Source organism: Magnolia sinica, chromosome 16, assembly GCF_029962835.1.
Source record: "Magnolia sinica isolate HGM2019 chromosome 16, MsV1, whole genome shotgun sequence".
NCBI lineage: Eukaryota > Viridiplantae > Streptophyta > Magnoliopsida > Magnoliales > Magnoliaceae > Magnolia > Magnolia sinica.
Window position 1 is genome coordinate 67554156 of NC_080588.1, and position 19845 is coordinate 67574000.

The 19845-nt window shown below is 42.4% G+C and overlaps 1 protein-coding gene across 1 annotated transcript; it reads left to right on the top strand.

Moving 5' to 3' along the window:
* The first annotated feature begins 4426 nt into the window (after positions 1–4426).
* Positions 4427–10207, top strand: LOC131229347 (probable 1-deoxy-D-xylulose-5-phosphate synthase 2, chloroplastic). Its single transcript, XM_058225285.1, has 10 exons — positions 4427–4601; positions 4772–4927; positions 5733–5897; positions 6000–6150; positions 6738–7009; positions 7112–7385; positions 7700–8007; positions 8542–8823; positions 8918–9202; positions 9669–10207. The coding sequence occupies exons 1-10, from the start codon at positions 4512–4514 to the stop codon at positions 9813–9815; spliced, it is 2130 nt and encodes a 709-aa protein (XP_058081268.1). The 5' UTR covers positions 4427–4511; the 3' UTR covers positions 9816–10207.
* The last annotated feature ends 9638 nt before the right edge of the window (positions 10208–19845 follow it).

The window sequence follows — 19845 nt, forward strand, 5'->3', positions numbered from 1 at the left end:
CCGAGTCATGGTAGGCTGTGAGCCCAAAATTCGGGCCGATCCAGAACTTAAGTGGACCACACACAGGGAACCGTGGTGATGTGACACACACCATTGAAACCTTCTTAGAGCTGGCTGAAGTTTTACTCAAGGCCAGGGCCAGAGCCAGGCCTCTTAAACTAAAAATCCAGCCTGGGGTCCATGCCAGGCTGGGCCAGGCCAATGACAAATAGCCCGGCCCGACCTGGCCCCGATCCTTGGGTCCTAATGTATATAGTATGTGGATGGTCCACAGCTCACTCATAATTTACTTAGAAATCACATACTACCATACAAATAAATTAAATTAAAATCTCTAAACTACATGACTTGAATTTAGATGTATCATGAAAATAAATCCACTTGTTTGATTAGCTACCTACATGATTGGTGGACAGCTATTAGATGATTGAAAATTAAATGATGCATCTATCATATTTTAGTAAACCAATGTCCACAAATCTATGGTTAAAATTTGTTGACCAATCTAATTTTCAAAATATGATATCGCGACACCAATTTCCACAGTTTTCCAAGTTTCATTTGAATTAACCTCCCTCTTGTGTATCAAGTGTTGTACACAACCAGAGTATGGTAATATGCATTCCACTTGCCAGCCAATAAAAAGTGTAAAAATAACTCTATATATGATAATATATGCACTTATTAAAGTGTAAGATTTTGTGGGTTAATTGCATGTGAACCTTTTCACGCACAAGCTTCATTTAGATTATATCCCATCTACATCACCTTTTAATTTTCACTTTAACTTACAGGACTGGCACAAATTTCATCCGTAGTCCGGCCATTGTCGGATGCGGATTGCATGCCGAGTTACTCAGTGCCTGCTATATCGTACGGAGTAAACTTTATGGGGCCCATTGTGATGTATGTGTGTTATCCAGGACGGCCATTTATTTTAATAGATTATTTCAAGACATGAATCTAAAATTGCATTATATCTGAGACTTAAGTGGACTACACTACAGGATACAGTGGGGATAATAACTTTTACTGTTGAAACCTTACTAGGACCTAAAAGCGGTATTTATTTATCATTCACATATATAGATAAAAGAAAAATACAAATACCAGCTTGTTCCAAAACTATTTTGGCCACTAAGAAATTTTCAATGGTAAATATTCAATTTCTATTTTATTTCTTGTGATGTGTCCTATTTGAGCTTTAAATATGCTTTAATTTTAATTTTGAGCTGGTGGCCTTAAAATAATATGAAAAATTAGATGGACAACATGGTTACAACACGTATATTATGATGGGCTCCAAAAAATCTACGAAGTACACAGTAGTATATTGACGTACTCGGTGCCCAATTTGGATCCACCGTAGCCACCCAACATGTAAACATCACCTGTGGGCCCAAAGACTTTTAATGGTGGTTGCCACTCTCATCACTGTTAATTATAGTGGGAAGCCGATTGTGTAGTGTGCCACCCACCACTGACATCTGTGGTGTGTGTGTGATATATGTGTTATACCCACAATGTCCGTCCATTTTACAGAACCATTTTAAAGCACGGGCTAAAAATTCAAGCAATTCCAAAGCTCACATGGACCGCACAACAACAAGCAGTGGGGATTAAACGTATACCATTGAAAACTTCTTAAGCACACCTAAGTCTTGAATCAAGCTGATATGTGTGTTTCCCTTTCATCTAGGTTGTGTGACCTTATGAACAGTTTGGATGAAAAATAAACACTATGGTGGGCCCTAAGAAGGTTTCAACGGTCGACATCATGGTTTCCACTGCTTTTTGTGGTGTGGTCCAGTTAAGCTTTCGATCCACTTCGTTTTTTAGCCCTTCTTAAAATGATATTGCAAAAATGGATGAATGGTGTAAATATAACATAAATCATGGTGGGCCCATGGAACTTGTAGAACTGGGTGACGTCAACACACCATTGAGGTCGTGGTGTGGCACACGACGCAATCCACTTCCCTTACAGTTCGAGCTTCTCTGTAAACCTGATTTTTAGAACATCTATGTGCGTATCCAACGGCTATTTTTAGATAGACAATGTCTTGGTCGGCCAACCGAAGCTAAAGGTGGGCCACAACCTGTGTCTTGTCGGACAAGCCAAAAGACCAACCTTTCTTTTTCTCATCACGGTACAGCTCCTCTCTTTTGTAAGGTCTAGGATTATTGTGGGCCCACTACTAAGATTGGAATAGCTGGACCATTAAAAACTTTTTGGGAGCCACGGAAGTTTGTGTTTTCCTTTTGTCCGTATCTTAAAAAATCATAGTGGAGCTGGGAAGGTTTCAGTAGGTGTCACTGTCATCACTATTATCTGTGTGGGGTCCACTTAAACTTTGAACCTAACTCATTCTTTGGCTCATGCCAAAAATGATCTCTTGAAATGGATGGATGGTATAGATATAACAAATACATTATGGTGGTGGGCCCACAGAATTTGGTGACATCACTTCATTAGCAAAAACTTGTTACGGACGGATGCAGATTGTGTCCTACCCCGCTGGGCAGGAGCTTTGAGTGGCCACAGTGATGTATGGGTCTTATCTACACCATCCTTCTATTTTTTTTTTTGTATCATTTTAGGATATAAGCGGAAAAATGAGACAGATCCAACGCTCAAGTGGACAACACAATGTGGATTAAACTCTTGTTGAAAACTTCTTGGGGGCCACGGAAGTTTTGGATGGAGATGATATTTGTGTTTTCTCTTCATCCAGGTCTATGTAACTTTATAAATTGGTTGGATGGAAAATAAAAATCACAGTGGGCTTTAGAAAAATTTCAACGGTGAGAATTATTATAACCTCTGCTTCCTATTGTGTGGTCCACTTGAGCCTTGGATATAACTCAATTTTGATTTTATATCCTAAAATGATAAGAAAAAAAATTAATGAACGGTGTGGATAAAACACATACATCACTGTGGCCACTCAAACCTCCTGCCCGTTTCGAGCTGGAGATGGGCGGGTGTAGGACGCAATCCGCGTTCGTTACTGCCTGTCCCTCGCTAGAAAAGTACAAGCCCTCTCAACCATGATGTATGTATTTTATCGGCACCATCTATCCATTTTGCCATGCCATTTTAGGTATAAGCCCAAAAATGAGATAGATCCACCGCTCAAATGGACTGCACCGTTGAAATCAGCGGTGATAATGACACCTACCGTTGAAACCTTCCTAGTGCCTACGGTGATGGTTAACTGCCATCCAACGTATTCATTATATCACGTAGACCTGGATGAAGGGAAAACAATAATATCAGCTTGATCTAAAACTTCATTGGCCACAAACGTTTTCAATGGTAAGTGTTTAATCCCTAAAGTGTGGTCCACTTAAACCTTAGAACTGCATCATTTTTGGGCTTATACCCTAAAATAATATGAAAAAATGGATGGACAGTGTTGATGAAAGCCATACATTACGGTAGCCCCTCAGAGGCCGTCCATTCCTAGCTAGGAACAGGCAGGGGGTCCCCATTCCGAATCCTTCGTGCAGGGCAGGCCGGTTGCATGAAATTCATCCATGTACAACCTAGCTCGCTTACCTGCATGTCATGGATGTGGTACATCTGAGCCATGCATGAGGTGGACCCCACCGTGAACATCAACATCCAAGGATCAATCCTCTCCGTTCATCAAGAGGGCTGCACCATACAAAAGCATGGACGGTTGAGGTCCTTCCTGCAAATGGAATGATCCAACGTGCATGTGTGGCTCACTGGACTACCGAAGCGTCCTGATTTATGCGCAAGATGATCTCCATGCAGTGGCCACCTTACTCACGGCTGGGATGTCATATAATCGTGACACGTGTGGGACAGCTGCAATGCGTGGGAAAGTTTCTGTATGAGTTTTGCACCATTTAAAAATGTGGTGGCCTTCAAACATACGCACGACAAGGCGTACGAAAATCCAGACCTTCCAAACAGCTGAGCTAAAACCCAAATGTGGATGAAACAGAATCTAAAAGAGAATTCTTTAATAAGATAATATTTAACCATCTGATTTTCAATTCGAATGTGGACCCTTCACTATTTAAATTGTAACCGTCTATTGGATAACCATGAATTGAATAGTTACGATAGCTTTACCAGCATGATTCTAGGAATATACTCCATCCACAAAGGGACCAACAATTTGGATGGTCTGGATGCTTGTACGTCAGCGTCTAACGCCTCATGAGTCACCGCCATTTTTTAAATGGTGCAAAACTCAGACGAGAGAGAGACCGTAAGTGATTTGATCTTCCTTCACCGTCTCTAAAATATCGCGATCTGAAAAACCGTCATTTCTCGTTCAGTTTCCATGTCGCGAGAAAATGGTTGCCGAATAATCGTGGTGCCAGGCCCACGCAGACAGCCCTCCCCACGCTTAATAAACCTCGTCCCAGCTTCCTGTCTGCATCTCCAAACAGAACTCTCTCTCTCTCTCTCTCTCTCTCTCTCTCTCTCTCTGCTTTGATTACAAAGGCATCGAAATCTATCTTTGTGACTGATGGCAGTTGTTAGGCCTCTAACATCCAGGCTCCCAACATTCTCTCCCTTCTTACAAACTCCATGCCCAACCACCTCCTCCAAAAGACGGGTCTGTCCATCAAAATCTTCCTCATTTTTTTATTTTTTTTTTCCATTTTTCCATTAAAAAAAAAAATCCCATCTGGGTTTTGGTCATCTGTACATTGGCTTGATGATTCAATGAAAAAAAATAATGTTTTTGATCTTGGTTTGGTGTTTTTCTGGTGTGGGCAGTTTCAGTGCTGTGTGAGGGCTAATAGCTCAGATAGTGAAGGGAAGGTGGTGATTAGGAAGGAGAAGGGCGGTTGGAAGATTGATTTCTCAGGAGAGAAGCCTGCCACTCCCTTGTTGGATACAATCAATTTCCCAATCCATATGAAGAATCTTTCAGTACAGGTGAGAACATGCATGATGCATGGTCATTATCATGGTCTTTATCCGATGAATTTTGATTTGTGTTCTTATATATAATTTTATATAGACATACGTATGCATATCCATACAGATGTGCATACATACATGTAGGGAAATGATATGTACACCCTATTTTTTTCAATACATACACCTTCTTTTTTCTTTTTTCTTTTTTGGTAGTGGAATACTAGCCAAGATGAGGTGCTATTCTAAATCTCTAATAATTGTAAAAGTGAACATATTTACGTAAGTAAAGAGAAATGATCCAGTGCTCTTAGAGCACCATTAAGTTATAGTGCTCCGAGTTGCATCTGGGCATTTGGTCAGTCAAATTGATTGATCCGGACCGTCCATTAGGTATGGTACCCTTTTCATGTGTTCAATAAAAAAAAGAAAGTGATAGCTATTAACCATTCTAACCATCCAATTAATGGGCTATAAAATGAACAGTAGAGATCGCACAGTCCAATCAACGAATTGAGCCATCTATTCATCAAGGCCCATCACATATTGCTTACGGTTCTAACAAATTACTTTTATCAAGCAATCCTAACCATCCCATCCATAGCTTGGAAAACCAATGGCTAAAAAGGGTACCTTATGGATAGGATCAATAACTGATCGGCTTGATTTTTGCATCATAGCCCATGAAATAGTTGCTGGACCAAATGGACAGTCCAGATAGGTCGAGTGGACTATTCACCAATATATATATATATATATATAGCCATTAAATAAATAGAGTTATAGCTTTTATGTGATTTTTTTTTTTTTTTTCCTGTTTTAGGATCTTGAACAGTTAGCAGCGGAGATGAGAGCAGATATTGTGCATACAGTATCAAAGACAGGTGGGCATTTGAGCTCAAGCCTAGGAGTGGTGGAGCTTTCTATAGCCCTACATTATGTATTCAATGCCCCTGATGATAAGATCATTTGGGATGTGGGCCATCAGGTGAGGAGATCTTGATTGAAAATTAACAAAGTAGTTTTTGTTTTTGGTTGAATTTTAAATTTTTGAAGAGAGAGATATGGACTGCAATTGATGAATTTGCAGGCATACCCACATAAGATTTTGACTGGCAGAAGGTCTAAAATGCACACCATTAGAAAGACATCAGGGCTTGCAGGATTTCCCAAAAGGGATGAGAGCATTTATGATGCTTTTGGTGCAGGACACAGCTCTACAAGTATATCTGCTGGTCTTGGTAATCTTTGAAATCTCAACCCTTTAGGCATTTTTTTTCTTATGTCATGTGATGATGATGATGTTGATGTTGATGGATAGAAATTTTGATGAGAGATTCAAACTCTTAAAATTGATTTATTGGTGTATTTTATATTTTATGTGGATGCTTGTGTATGTATTTGATTATGAGGACCTTTGTTTGCTAATGTTAAAACATTCGATTGTGCATTTACTTGGACGAATGAACTTTATGTGTGGGACACACCTTTTGGGCATCCAGATTGTCTGGCAGGGGGTCCTGTGGTGGATGAGGGATACCCAGAAAAATCTCCCTCATTGGATCGTCCTAACCATCCGATTGGGACGTTCAATGTAGATGATTGGTTGTAATTGTCCGCTTGCATCTGATAGCTAGGATCATCTGGAAGGGGACAGGGCACGGCCGCTCCATAATGGGGCCCAACAGATCATCATCTCAGTTTATCAGAAGGTGTACTTGAGCCATACGATTGATCGGTTAAACAATCGACTGTCATCTCTTTCAACCAAGAGTGATATATGACTCTTTGACTAATCATACTTTTATTTTTCTTCCTAATTTGGTAGGAATGGCAGTTGCTAGAGATCTTCTGGGGAAGAACAACCATGTCATCTCTGTGATTGGAGATGGGGCCATGACAGCAGGACAGGCCTACGAGGCCATGAACAACTCTGGCTACCTCGATGCCAACCTGATCGTCGTATTGAATGACAACAAGCAAGTATCTCTACCAACTGCCACACTTGATGGCCCTGCAACTCCTGTCGGAGCTCTCAGCAGCACTCTCACCAAGCTCCAAGCCAGCACCGAATTCCGTAAACTCCGGGAAGCAGCAAAGGTTGGCTAGAGCCCCTTGATTCTCTCTTCTTTCATGGTCGATCTCTTGTCTTTGGTCTAGAGTTTTGAAGATGGTTGAATTGGGTTTTTTCTTTTATTGCAGAGCATTACAAAGCAGATTGGACGGAAGACTCATGAGGTCGCAGCTAAGGTGGATGAATACGCAAGGGGGATGATTAGCGCTTCTGGGTCATGTCTGTTTGAGGAGCTTGGGTTGTATTACATTGGTCCTGTGGATGGGCACAATGTCGAAGATCTAGTCACGATATTCGAAAAGGTGAAGGCAATGCCTGCCCCGGGGCCTGTCTTAATCCACATTGTCACAGAGAAAGGAAAGGGATATCCTCCTGCAGAAGCTGCAGCTGACAAAATGCATGGTAAGGCTCTCTGGTACTAATTAATGTACATGTAGAGAAGTGTCATTGTGATGCGCCATGGAAGTTGTATGAAGTAACGTTTCCACCACCATACATGTGGCAAATGTGGTGAACAGAGTTGTTGTTTGGTGGGCCACCATGTGGATGGGTCATAGACCATTACTCGTAATTGTGGACAACTCTGACCATCTGGATGCGCATCATGGTAGAATTCCTCTTGTAGATGTATATTACCTGCAACCTGTGCTAGAAGAGTTTTATGTATTCTCATCTTCTTCTTCTTTTTCTTTTTCTTTTCTTTTTTCTTTTTCTAGGGGTTGTGAAGTTCAACCCAGAATCCGGGAAGCAATTCAAACCGAAATCCTCCACTCTTTCCTACACTCAGTACTTCGCCGAGTCTCTTATAAAGGAAGCGGAGATGGACAGCAAGATTGTAGCCATCCATGCTGCGATGGGTGGTGGGACAGGCCTTAATTACTTCCAAAAAAAGTTTCCTGACCGTTGCTTCGATGTGGGCATTGCTGAGCAACATGCTGTCACGTTCGCGGCTGGTCTAGCCACAGAGGGCCTGAAGCCTTTCTGTGCCATCTACTCATCGTTTCTCCAACGAGGCTATGATCAGGTAGGTTAGCACAAAAAGATGAAACGGAGTTCATATAGTTCCTATCGAAGAGCCATTTCCGCTATACACATTATCAAATTTATGCAGCTTATCGTATCTTTTTTTCTTTAATGACATGTGAATAGATGAATTATATGATCATTGACCTGAAGAATGCATATTATCCTTGAGGCTAGAGTTTGTGCAAGTGGAGGCGTGGCCTTAGATATCTTAGACTGTTTATCTGATGGGTCCCCCCAATGGAACACTCCTAACCCTTGGATTAGCTACCACGTGACATTAGAGAGGCCAAAGATTGGATGATTAGGTGAATCCCAATCTGGGACCTTTTTGGGGGGAATGGCATATACACATTCAGTCCCATCATATCAACGGTCTGGATAACTGTGGAAGGCAAACTGCTTTTACAAACTCAAGGCTGGACACCATGCATATTACTCGGGTCAAAGATCATACAATTCCTCCTGCAATACATGCCAATATTTCCATGATCTACAGGAATGAATGGTAATGACTTTGATGAATCCTGTGAAGGTGGTACATGATGTGGATCTTCAAAGACTACCCGTACGATTTGCAGTGGACCGAGCTGGTCTGGTTGGAGCAGATGGGCCAACTCACTGTGGGGCCTTTGACATCACATACATGGCCTGCTTGCCAAACATGATTGTAATGGCTCCCTCCGATGAAGCTGAGTTGATGCACATGGTTGCCACAGCAGCAGCCATCAATGACCGGCCTAGCTGCTTCAGGTTCCCCAGAGGTAATGGGATCGGAGCCACGCTTCCTCCTAATAACAAAGGCACCCCGTTAGAGGTTAGCATCTCAATCACTCTTAAGGAAATCAGCTTACAAAGAAAAGGAAACAAAACAACAAAAGGTCTAATCTTTTTCTTTGGTGTTTGACCAGATTGGAAAGGGAAGAATTCTGATGGAAGGCAACAGAGTCGCTATTCTTGGATTTGGTTCAATAGTTCAGAAGTGTGTTGAAGCTGCCAATGTGCTGAAATCCTATGATATATCTGTGACACTCGCGGACGCTCGCTTCTGCAAGCCTCTTGATGTAGAACTCATTAGAAAACTGGCAAATGAGCATGAGATCTTAATTACAGCAGAGGAAGGATCTATTGGTGGATTTGGGTCTCATGTTTCTCATTTTCTAAGCCTGAATGGCCTTCTAGATGGAAATCTCAAGGTAATATTTCCTTAATAAATCTTTGAAAACTTCTTTTTGTGACAAAGGTTAGAGTGTCTATCACTTTTTCACCCCTTCAAGTTATCAGTAACTCATGGCACATGTGTAAGAGGCCCAAGCCAGTTATCTGGCTGCCCGTATCTTGGATGGGCCACATCCAAAAATGACAATGATGAGAGCATCCTATCCATTCAATTCAAGGACCATGGAGGAAAGAAAATGGGTGATTGAAATACAAAGATAAAAGAATTAAAATTTTCATTGACCATGTATTTTCTTCCCCCAGAAATCCCTTGAGTTGAAGGTTTAGGATTATGCAGTTAGCATGGATTTTTGGCTATTTCCTATCCATCGCAGGACCCATGAAATGAATGGTTTGGACTGTGTTATTGTGTGCACATGTACAAAATTGTGATGAATGCCTATTTATCTTCCTTGATTCTGATACAATTTTACAACTTTCCAGCTGAGATCAATGGTGCTTCCAGACAGATACATTGACCATGGTTCTCCCCAAGACCAGATGGAAGCAGCAGGCCTGTCTTCAAGGCACATTGCTGCAACAGTAATGTCTCTCTTAGGTAGGCCCAAGGAAGCTCTTCAGTTCAAGTGATCCAGTCCAAATCGTATTTACGAATACAGGAAATAGAATGCAGTATCCAGACTGTAAAATCCATTCATCTGTTTTTTAGTCACCTTCCTCTTTGAAGGCTCTGTGTTTTTTGCTTTTTGGGAAAAAAAATGGAGTTTGGGGTAGGAAACCAAAACAGGCAGTGGGAACCTGGGTATTGGAAAATGATTAAACTAAAACAATACCCGATTGATTGATAATATATATGTTCCTTTCCCAACTAAGATGTTATAAAAAATAGATGGGTTTGTTTGGTTGGGAAGGATCAAAATGGGGGTTTGTTTGTAATCTTGTAGATTCTCTGTTGTCTTATTGTAATGGTCCTTGTGTAAGACATGAAATCTTATAGAAAAATCAATGCATTTGAACTTTAATGGGAAGCAAAGGTCCACTAATTGTCGTTTTTTCTCTTAATGTGTGGTTTTTTTATTCAGTTCAATTATGGCATCCATCAGACTACCTACGGATCTTATCCGTCTACCAATTATCATAATGCATGTGTCTACATCAATGGCTCATATCAAGGCATCAAAACTGATGCTAGTGTCCAAATGCGGAAACTGATGCTAGTGTCCAAATGCAGATCAGATGTTCGACCTCGGAAATGTCCATGGCGCGTAATGCCGACTCAAGAATCTGATATGATAATATATCAAACTATTTTCTTTGCTCCTTTGTACAATTACCGTTCTGTAAAAGCGATGGTTGCCCTTAGATTAGACATAGCTTATAATTGCAGCAGTGGGTTATTGCTGTCCAATATATCGCCTGTGCATTTCAACAGTTAACAAAAACAGTATCTCCATCTAAGCTGTCCAAATCATAGGCTCCATTGTAGATGGGACCTGACCCAAAACATCACATTAATTGGCTGTTCATAAGCATCTGTTCAGCAACCATCACCCATCTTGGGCTTGGGTCAAGCTCGGCACAGGCCTTGTATTATCAGGTGGGGCTATGCTGCCTTAAAGACGGGGCCCGTCAGTGTCCCTCATTAAATGATTCAAGGAAAACACAAAATACCATAAATCTATGCTCATGGTTTCTCAAAAAAACCATGAGCATAGAGCAGCATGAAAGATCAACATCACATCCCAAATTTGCCATGGTTTCTCAGAAAGGCCAAGCACCCTTTTTCTAACCAGTGATTTATGCCTACCTTGCACAAGAATAAAAGTAGGTAGAAAACAACTGAGCTGAAACATTGAAGCAAGAAAAAAATGTCCAACTCCTTGTCAGTTCCATAAACCAAATCTTTAACTATTCAGGAGATCATGAGAGAGTTTTTTACTACATGCCAAAACCCCATCTATACATTATCTTTACCCATCAGCCAGTTCACACACATTGGTCCCAACAGATGGACCACCTCTCAGATGAACCACAGCCCAAAACCAGTTATCGAATGATCTTACCATCCAATCAAAACTTGTGTCGGTCATCATAAGGCACGACCTTCACTGGACAGTTTTGGTACATCTGCTGGATGATGCGAACGAAGCCATGCAAGGAATGAATAGGTGGAAGGCAACCCAGGTGTACAAAAAAGCAAACACGCCGGCTGATATTTTGGCTTACATCAGTGCAGTTAGGATATGAAGATGTTGGGAATTTGAGCTGCGGAATCACACAGATCTAGATCTAGGATAGCAATCCAATAACGTCAAGCAATCACAAGAGAACATAATTAACGTGGAAAACCCTTGTGGGAAAAAACCACGGCACAAAGCGACAGAAATCCACTATGAAATAGAAATTACAATAGAAAGAACTTACCCGAATCGAACAACCTCGAATCTCACTCTTGCTACACCCTTTGATAACCCTAGAACCCTTAGAAAACTTTTAGAAAGCTTTAGAATTCCTTAGAATAGCCCTAGGGACTCCTATTTATAGTTTTGGAAACTCCACTTACGCACCTAGTCCGGAAAAGTCCGAAAACCGCCTCAAATTTACGCAGTCCGTGCAGGATCTGCGTAACCTCGACTGGTCGAGCCAAGGCCTTGACTGGTCGAAGGACCCCCTCCACCGGTTGAGTAGCCCGGACACCAAAAATAATAGCACGCTGGACTTTGAGTCGAGTAGTGCTCGACTGGTCGAGCGGCTCACTCAACCAGTTGAGCCAGACTCTCGACCGGTCAAGCCCAGATTAAAGACATTTGACAACAATCTCCACCATGCCTTCAATTTTCAACTATATAGCTCCTTGACCTCTTCTCTTATCTCTATATCGTATCATAGCTTCAATCAATGCTTTTTGTGCACACTCCGTCCTTCTTTTACGCCATCGTCAAGCCTAGAGAAGTTGCATAGAACTTGAACTTTTCTCTAGGAATGACCTTGGTGAGCATGTTTGCTGGATTCATGCTAGTGTGAATCTTTTTCAATGTGACGCCTCCTTCCTCAAGCACCTGTCGGATAAAGTGATGACGAACATCAATGTGTTTAGTACGTGAGTGATAAATATAATTTTTAGCCAAATTGATAGCACTCTCGCTATCACAGTTAACCGACACGGCCTCCTGCTGAAGTCTCAACTAATTTATCATGCCTCTGAGCCAAACACCTTCTTTAAACGCTTCCGTCACTGCCATATATTCTGCTTCGGTCGTCGAAAGAGCCACCATGGACTGAAGCTTTGACATCTTAAGTAATTACTCCACTCGCTAGTACAAACGAGTATCCTCAAGTAGACTTCTTGTAATCTATACTGCTTGCGTAGTTAGAATCCACATACACTACCAACTTTGTCCCTGTTTTTTCAAAAGTTAAGACATAGTCTTTCGTGCCTCGAATGTATCGAAGTAGCCGTTTCACCGCTTCTCAATGTTGCTTACCGAGTTTTAACATGTATCTGCTCACAACACCGACAGCCTGTGAAATATCTAGTCTCATATAGACCATGACATACATTAAACTGCCAACCGCATTCGAATAGGGCACATGAGACATAACCTGCTTTTCCTCATTGGATTTAGGACATTGTTCTGAGGAAAGCTTGAAATGAGCTGCGTGGGGAACGCTCACTGGCTTTGCCTGATCCATCTCATACTTGATCAATACTTTTTCAAGGTATTCTGCCTGTGATAACCAAAGCCTGTTCCTCTTCCTGTCTCTATGAATATCTATGCCAAGAACCCTCTTTGCAGCCCCTGGATCTTTTATCTCTAATGTCCCTGATAACTAAGTCTTCAATACGTTAATTTTAGACATATCATGACAAGCGATCAACATATCATCAACATACAGTACTAGGATGATGAATTTTTTATCACTCAGTGTCTTGTAATAGACACAGTGATCGTATTCACTTCGAGTAAATTTCTTACTCACCATGAAATAATCAAAGTTTTTATATTACTGCCTAGGTGACTGTTTCAGGCCGTACAACGACCTCATTAACCTACAAACATTTTTCTCTGCCCCTTTAACTTCGTAGCCCTCTGATTGCTTCATGTAGACCTGCTCTTCCAATTCCCCGTATAGGAATGCAGTCTTCATATCCATCTGTTCCAGCTCAAGATCGTATTGGGCAACCAGCGCCAACACGAATCTGATAGATATCTGCTTAATCACCGGCGCGAATATATCTATGAAGTCGATTCCTTCTCTCTGAGCATAACCCTTCGCTACCAACCTTGCTTTGTATCTATCCTGTTTCCTTTTGAATAACCACTTGCATTCGATCACTTTTCAGCCCACGAGAAGCTCCACCAACTCCCATGTGTGATTTTTATGCAATGAGTCCATCTCATCGTCCATAGTCGTCTTCCACTTTTCTGCATCAGGCTCATCAAGAGCCTCTGTGTAACAACCCGTCCAACCAGTACAGTGTCCTTGGGCGTCCACGTAGGATTTTTCGCAGGACCGATCATTTAAACCATGCGCGGTGAGGTATCACAAGCAAATCAACCTAGGATTAGCCCATTAGAATAAACCGGTCGGGTCATGATAGGACCGGTGCGGGCCGTCAAGCCAGATGGCTCGTTTGCACTTAACAACAGCCCATATGGGCTACACCGTGACGCAGAAAGGTCAGAAAATTATAAAAATGAAGGAAACCATAAATCTCACTAGGCTTGTAGACCATCGCGGAACACGGACCCAGTGGACACCCAGAAGTGGGATCTGGCACTGACCAAATACGCTCCACCAATGCCAAGACCGGAATCTGGTGCTTGCAATGAAACCGATGTACCAAGCTATTCAACCGTCGGATCTCTTCTACATTTGCGGTGAAGGTCTAATAAATTTTCCTACACCCGTCTACAAACTCTGGGACCCGATCGTGGAACGGTGACCGTCGATCACAAATCGAACCCGTACGACCAAACCCCAGATCCGATCGTCCCCAAATTTTGCATGGCCCTTCATCAGGCCATGAAGCAACTATTCTATAAATTTCATAGCCAGAGAGCCACCAGAACCACTCCAATCACTAGAATGGACCCCTCAGGGCCGTTTAAAGATCAGAACCGTTGGCTCAAACCCTACAACCGTCCATCCGTTTACTCCCAAATTTTACACGGGCCCTAATCGGGCCATAGGGCACCTACCCACCAAATTTGGTAGCCAAAGGAGTGTTAGGGCCACACCAACTCCAAAAGTGAGTCCTAGTAGGCTATTTTAGGAATTTGAGGAAACTTAAAGCCAAATGGCCCAAGTCTACAGAATAAACCCTAGCTCTCATAACTCTCCCTCATTTGCCACAACCACCAAGAGAGAGAGAGTGGAGTTAAGAGGAGAGGATGAGATTCAAGGTGGACCCTAGGTCGAGGTGGGGATTAAGGAAGCCGATCTTGCATCTTCCTATCCTTTTTCCAAAGGAAAAACTCAACATTACAACCCCAAGGATCGTCCGTTGATCATCTAGGTATGATCCTTCATCCCTTTTGCTTAAAACCCTTGTGTAGAGGAGGGACTTACATGAGATTCTAACATACAATGTATGCTTTAGGGATTCCGACAATTCGATCCCAAAATCCACGCTCCCAGGTCGTTCCCAAGCCTTTAACGAATCCGAAGGTGCGGACTATTGTTCTTAGGTGGCCTAGCACCAATTTTAATACGAGATTAATGATTTTGATTGCTTGGATGTCATATTCGGAGAATCTAGAGGAACCCTAGGAATTATAGGTTTGTTGAAATAGTATGGAATTGTTGGTTTGACTCTTATAATGATTGTTCTTGCCTCTCACATGATTTGGTATATGGATGATACATGTTCATGCCTTGTTTGATTTTCCCCATGTGTTGTTGCTTTATAGGATGTATGATTTATTTCCCTTGTACATGTGATTTCTCAAGATGGAGGAAGTGTTTAACTTCCTCACAAACCCACACTATCACGTGCACTTGATCTTAATAATGTTCGCTTGCTTGCTGGAATATCCATTTTTGTATGGTTGAGATGTCTGGGAATATAATATTATTATGCTTGTTGATAACCTGGATAGTTGACATGTTATGGGTTCCCTCACCCTCTTGGGTTGGTCAGGAACTTGAAGAGAGACGGTAGTTCCATCGGTAGGACTACGCTATGGTTGGACTCGTGGGTTTGGGCGGGTGTGTTCGGGTGGCAGTAGTTCGACTACATGGGTCCCTCGTGCCCGATGTCACTCGCCTCATGCTCACCTGACTCGTGCGGTCTAGCCTACTATCTAACCAACCTTGATTGTTAACCCTTTTTGCTCACACATGTATGAAACCTGGAATACCCTACAACCGTGGTAGCTCATCAATAACCTGCTTGAAATTGGTCCACAGCCTCGTGAGCTGGACATGGTGGAATGAGACACTGTGTCTGATCTGTCAGCCTATGCTGGGGTACCGCGCCTCCCCATAGTGACCGCGAGCGATCCCTTTCTCTTGGCACTTCTCACGTGCTTGAAGTCAGGGATGAGGAACCCGACGGGATCACGGACCGCGGGGTCTCGGCGTCACGCATTGGGGGGTCTTGGCCTCGCAACCAGATTAGGGCGTTGATACGTGGGGTGTACCAGATTCCCCAATCTGCTGAATGAACGGATCTAACTAATAACTCGGCTAACACGATTGCATTGCATCGCACTAGTTAGGGTGGCGACTCGGCAGTCGAGGTGGCACTGAGGGAGTGTTACCATTTGCGATCGTTAGATGGAGTCGCTCGAGGGAGCGTTGTGGCGAGGGCATGCATCATATCATCTTGCATGCATGCGCATTAATAAGACTAGTTAGGTGTTTATGATTGACTGCTTTTCATTAAGATCATATTATAATTGATGCCTGTGATAACTTGAGACTAATAGCACCCACTGAGTTGATCACTCACTCCCACTCTGGGACGGTGTTTTAAAACACCAACCAGACCCGTTCATAGATGCAGGTGACTCGGGGCTGGAGGAGCCTGGCGAGGCGAGCTTGGACGAGGAGGACGAGCTATCTTACTTCCAGTTGATGGAGGGTTCTCCGCCAGCTTGATTGGCGAGATTGGATCACTGAGCGGGGGGCTCAGTTCTATTCTTTTGGACTTGCTATTCTTTTGAAATTTTGTTGGGTAGCGTCATATGCGCCCCTTTTATACTTTTGGACATGTATATGGATGTATGTTTGTTTTTCGCTCATTTCAGTAGACTGGTGTGGTTATGTTTCATGTTCCAGGAACTTCCAGGCTGCGCAACTAAACCTGATTAAACGCATTAATGAAATCGATTAAAAGTGACTCTCGGGAACTCGAGAGTCGAGCGTATGCGCGACCCTCGATTTTCAGGGTGTTACACTCTGAATAGTGGACGGGTCAACCTCATCTGTAATGAGGACATATGCAATATTAGAGTCATCCCTATATTTTACCAGTAACCTGCGATCACGCGGTGGATTCCTTCTCACAACTGGCTGCTCCACCTGATTTTGTACCTGTCTTTACATATGTCTCTGCTTGAGTATTATTTGTGTCAATCTGGATGTCTACGATCACTCTTTCTTGTTCCTCTTGCTCATTTTGATCATTCTTGCGAAATAGGAAATTTTCATCGAATCTGACATCACGGATAGTGATGACCTTGTGGGTGACCTTGTCGAATAACCTATAACCTTTTACACCAATGTCATAGCCAACAAAGATATACTTTTTGGCCCTATGGTCTAGCTTATCTCTCTCAACTGACGGTACATGAAAGTAAGCCTCACAACCAAATATGCATAGATCTGAGTAGTCGATTTTCTGACCACTCCATACTTTCTCTAGGATTTTACATTCAATTGCCATTGAAGGAGACCGGTTCACCAAATAACAAGCCGTGTTAACGGCCTCAGTCCATAGGTCCTTGCCCAACGCAGCATTACTTAACAGGCATCTGGCCTTCTCTAGGAGAGTCCAATTCATTTGCTCAGCCACACCGTTTTGCTCGGCCATGTGGCACACTGTGTTGTGCCTGATGATCCCTTCATCCTTGCAATAATCATTGAATTCAGTGGAAGTAAATTCTCCACTATTGTCAGTCCTTAAAACCTTTATGTTTCGCCCTGACTGTTTTTCCATCATTGTCTTCCATTGGTTGAATATGGTGAAAATTTCGGATTTATGTTTCATGAAGTAAACTCAAACTTTCCTGGAGTAGTCGTCGATGAATGAAATAAACTGTGACGACCCCTCAATGGAAACTTCTGGCGATGGCCCATATACGTTAGAGTGCACATAATCAAATACTCTCTTACAAACATGTTTTTCAAATTTAAAAGACAGTCTAGATTGTTTACCATATATACAATACTCGCATATATCTAAATCCGAATTTTTAAAAGCTAGAATCAAATATCGATTAGAAAGTACCTTCATGCCTCGCTCGCTCATGTGGCCAAGACGAGCATGCTACATACGTAGAGACATGGAGTCTGCAATAACTGCTACCGCTCCACTTGCCGAAGTGCTCCCAATCAACCTGTAAAGGTTTCCATGCCTCTGCGCTCTCATAACCACGAGTGCCCCTTTTGAAACTTTAAGGACATCATCAATACCGGTGAACTTGCACCCTATAGCCTCGAATGCACCGAGAGAAATCAGACTTTTCTTCATATCAGGAACGTGCTTGACGTCAGTCAAGGTACGCTCCATCCCATCAAACATCTTGATGCTCACCGTGCCAATAGCTACAACATTACAAACATTGTCATTGTCCATAAAAACCTGTCCCCTATCGCATTGCTTGTAACTAGCGAACCAACTCCGATGAGGAGTCATGTGATATGACGCTCCTGTGTCTAGGATCCACTTATCTGCATGATTGTCGTGAACATGTCCAATCATGGACACAAACAGAACTTCACCACCACTTGTCTCTTCATCAAATGTGACAACATTGGCCTTCTTGGAAGAATCCACTGAATTTTCCTTTTTCGATTTAGGATTTCTACAATCCTTCTCATGTGTCCAGGCACCCCACAATTTCAACACTTTAATTTTCTTTTGCCCTTGCCCTTGGATTTGGATCTAGGCCTTGAGGACCTGTACCTCGCTCAGAATCTCTGCCCCTCGTAATCAGTGCATTAGAAGCTGCCCTTATGTTGCCGTTTAGCTTTCTCATAGCCTTCCCTTGAAAGGCTGAGATAACGGTGTCAACACTTAGGGTTTTATTTGCAGTGCACATTATGTCCCTAAAAGACTCATATGATGCAGGAAGAGAATTCAACAATATACATGCCTGTTCCTTATCTTTGACTACTTTCTCCATATCCAGCAATTTGCACATCAATTTATTAAAGTTGCTGATATGGGCTTCTAGATCTCTACCCTCTGCCATCTTGAAGGTATAACACTGTAGCTTCAAGTGTAGGCGATTTTCAGAGGACTTCTTTGCATAAATGTTCTTTAACTTCGCCCACAAACTAGTCACAGTTTTCTTCCTCAAAACATTATAGAGAACCTCATCCGTGAGACATAAACGGATAGAGGCTAAAGCATTACTATCAAGGTTTTCCTATTCATCATCTTTCATGGTAGATTTCCGCTCATCAAGAGCCTTAATCTCACCTTGCTTGGTTAGCAGGCTAATCATCTTAACCTTCCATAACTCAAAATTATTTTTGCCCGAGTACTTCTCAATATCAAACTTGCCGTTTCCCATTATTACTAATATTGCAAATTCAGATCTGTGCCCCAATGATTGCTCTAATACCACTTGTTGGGGATTTGAGCTGCGGAATCACACAGATCTAGATCTAGGATAGCAACCCAATAACATCAAGCAATCACAAGAGAACACAAAGATTTAACGTGGAAAACCCTTGCGGGAAAAAACCACGGCACAAAGCGACATAAATCCACTATGAAATAGAAATTACAAGAGAGAGGACTTACCCGATTCGAACAACCTCGAATCTCACCCTTGCTACACTCTTTGATAACCCTAGAACCCTTTAGGAACCCTTGGAAAACTTTTAGAAAGCTTTAGAATCCCTTAGAATAGCCCTAGGGACCCCTATTTATAGTTTAGGAAACTCCACTTACGCACCTAGTCCGTAAAAGTCCGGAAACCGCCTCAAATTTACGCAGTCCGTGCAGGATCTGCATAACCTCGACTGGTCGAGGGACCCCCTCGACCGGTCGAGCCATCCCCTCGACTGGTTGAGCAGCCCGGACACCAAAAATAATAGCACGCTGGACTTTGAGTCGAGCAGTGCTCGACTAGTCGAGTGGCTCACTCGACCGGTCGAGCCAGACTCTTGACCGGTTGAGCCCAGATTAAAGGCATCTGACAACAGAGGAACAGTCCTTCTGTTTTCCAGAAGTAGTTTTTTTAAAAAAAATTTATAATCTTGTAAACAACATTAAGTTTGGCTATGTATATATCCGTACTCTCCCTTTTTGCTAGTAAATGACATGATAATATTAGCAAAGAAATAAAACAAAATCTTGGGCAATGGTCCAACTAAGATCCAACTAAGATGTGGCCCATCAATCAGACGGTCTTTGCATATTGAATCTGTGATGATCTTGGGTAGAGAGGATTTACGTGACAAGTTTTTCAATATGTAA

Bases quoted from the DNA above. Each gene is read 5' to 3' on its own strand.
- LOC131229347 (XM_058225285.1), top strand. From the start codon at position 4,512: ATGGCAGTTGTTAGGCCTCTAACATCCAGGCTCCCAACATTCTCTCCC. The intron at 4,602-4,771 runs GTCTGTCCATCA...GGGCAGTTTCAG, and splicing joins CCACCTCCTCCAAAAGACGG to TGCTGTGTGAGGGCTAATAG. The intron at 7,386-7,699 runs GTAAGGCTCTCT...TTCTTTTTCTAG, and splicing joins TGCAGCTGACAAAATGCATG to GGGTTGTGAAGTTCAACCCA.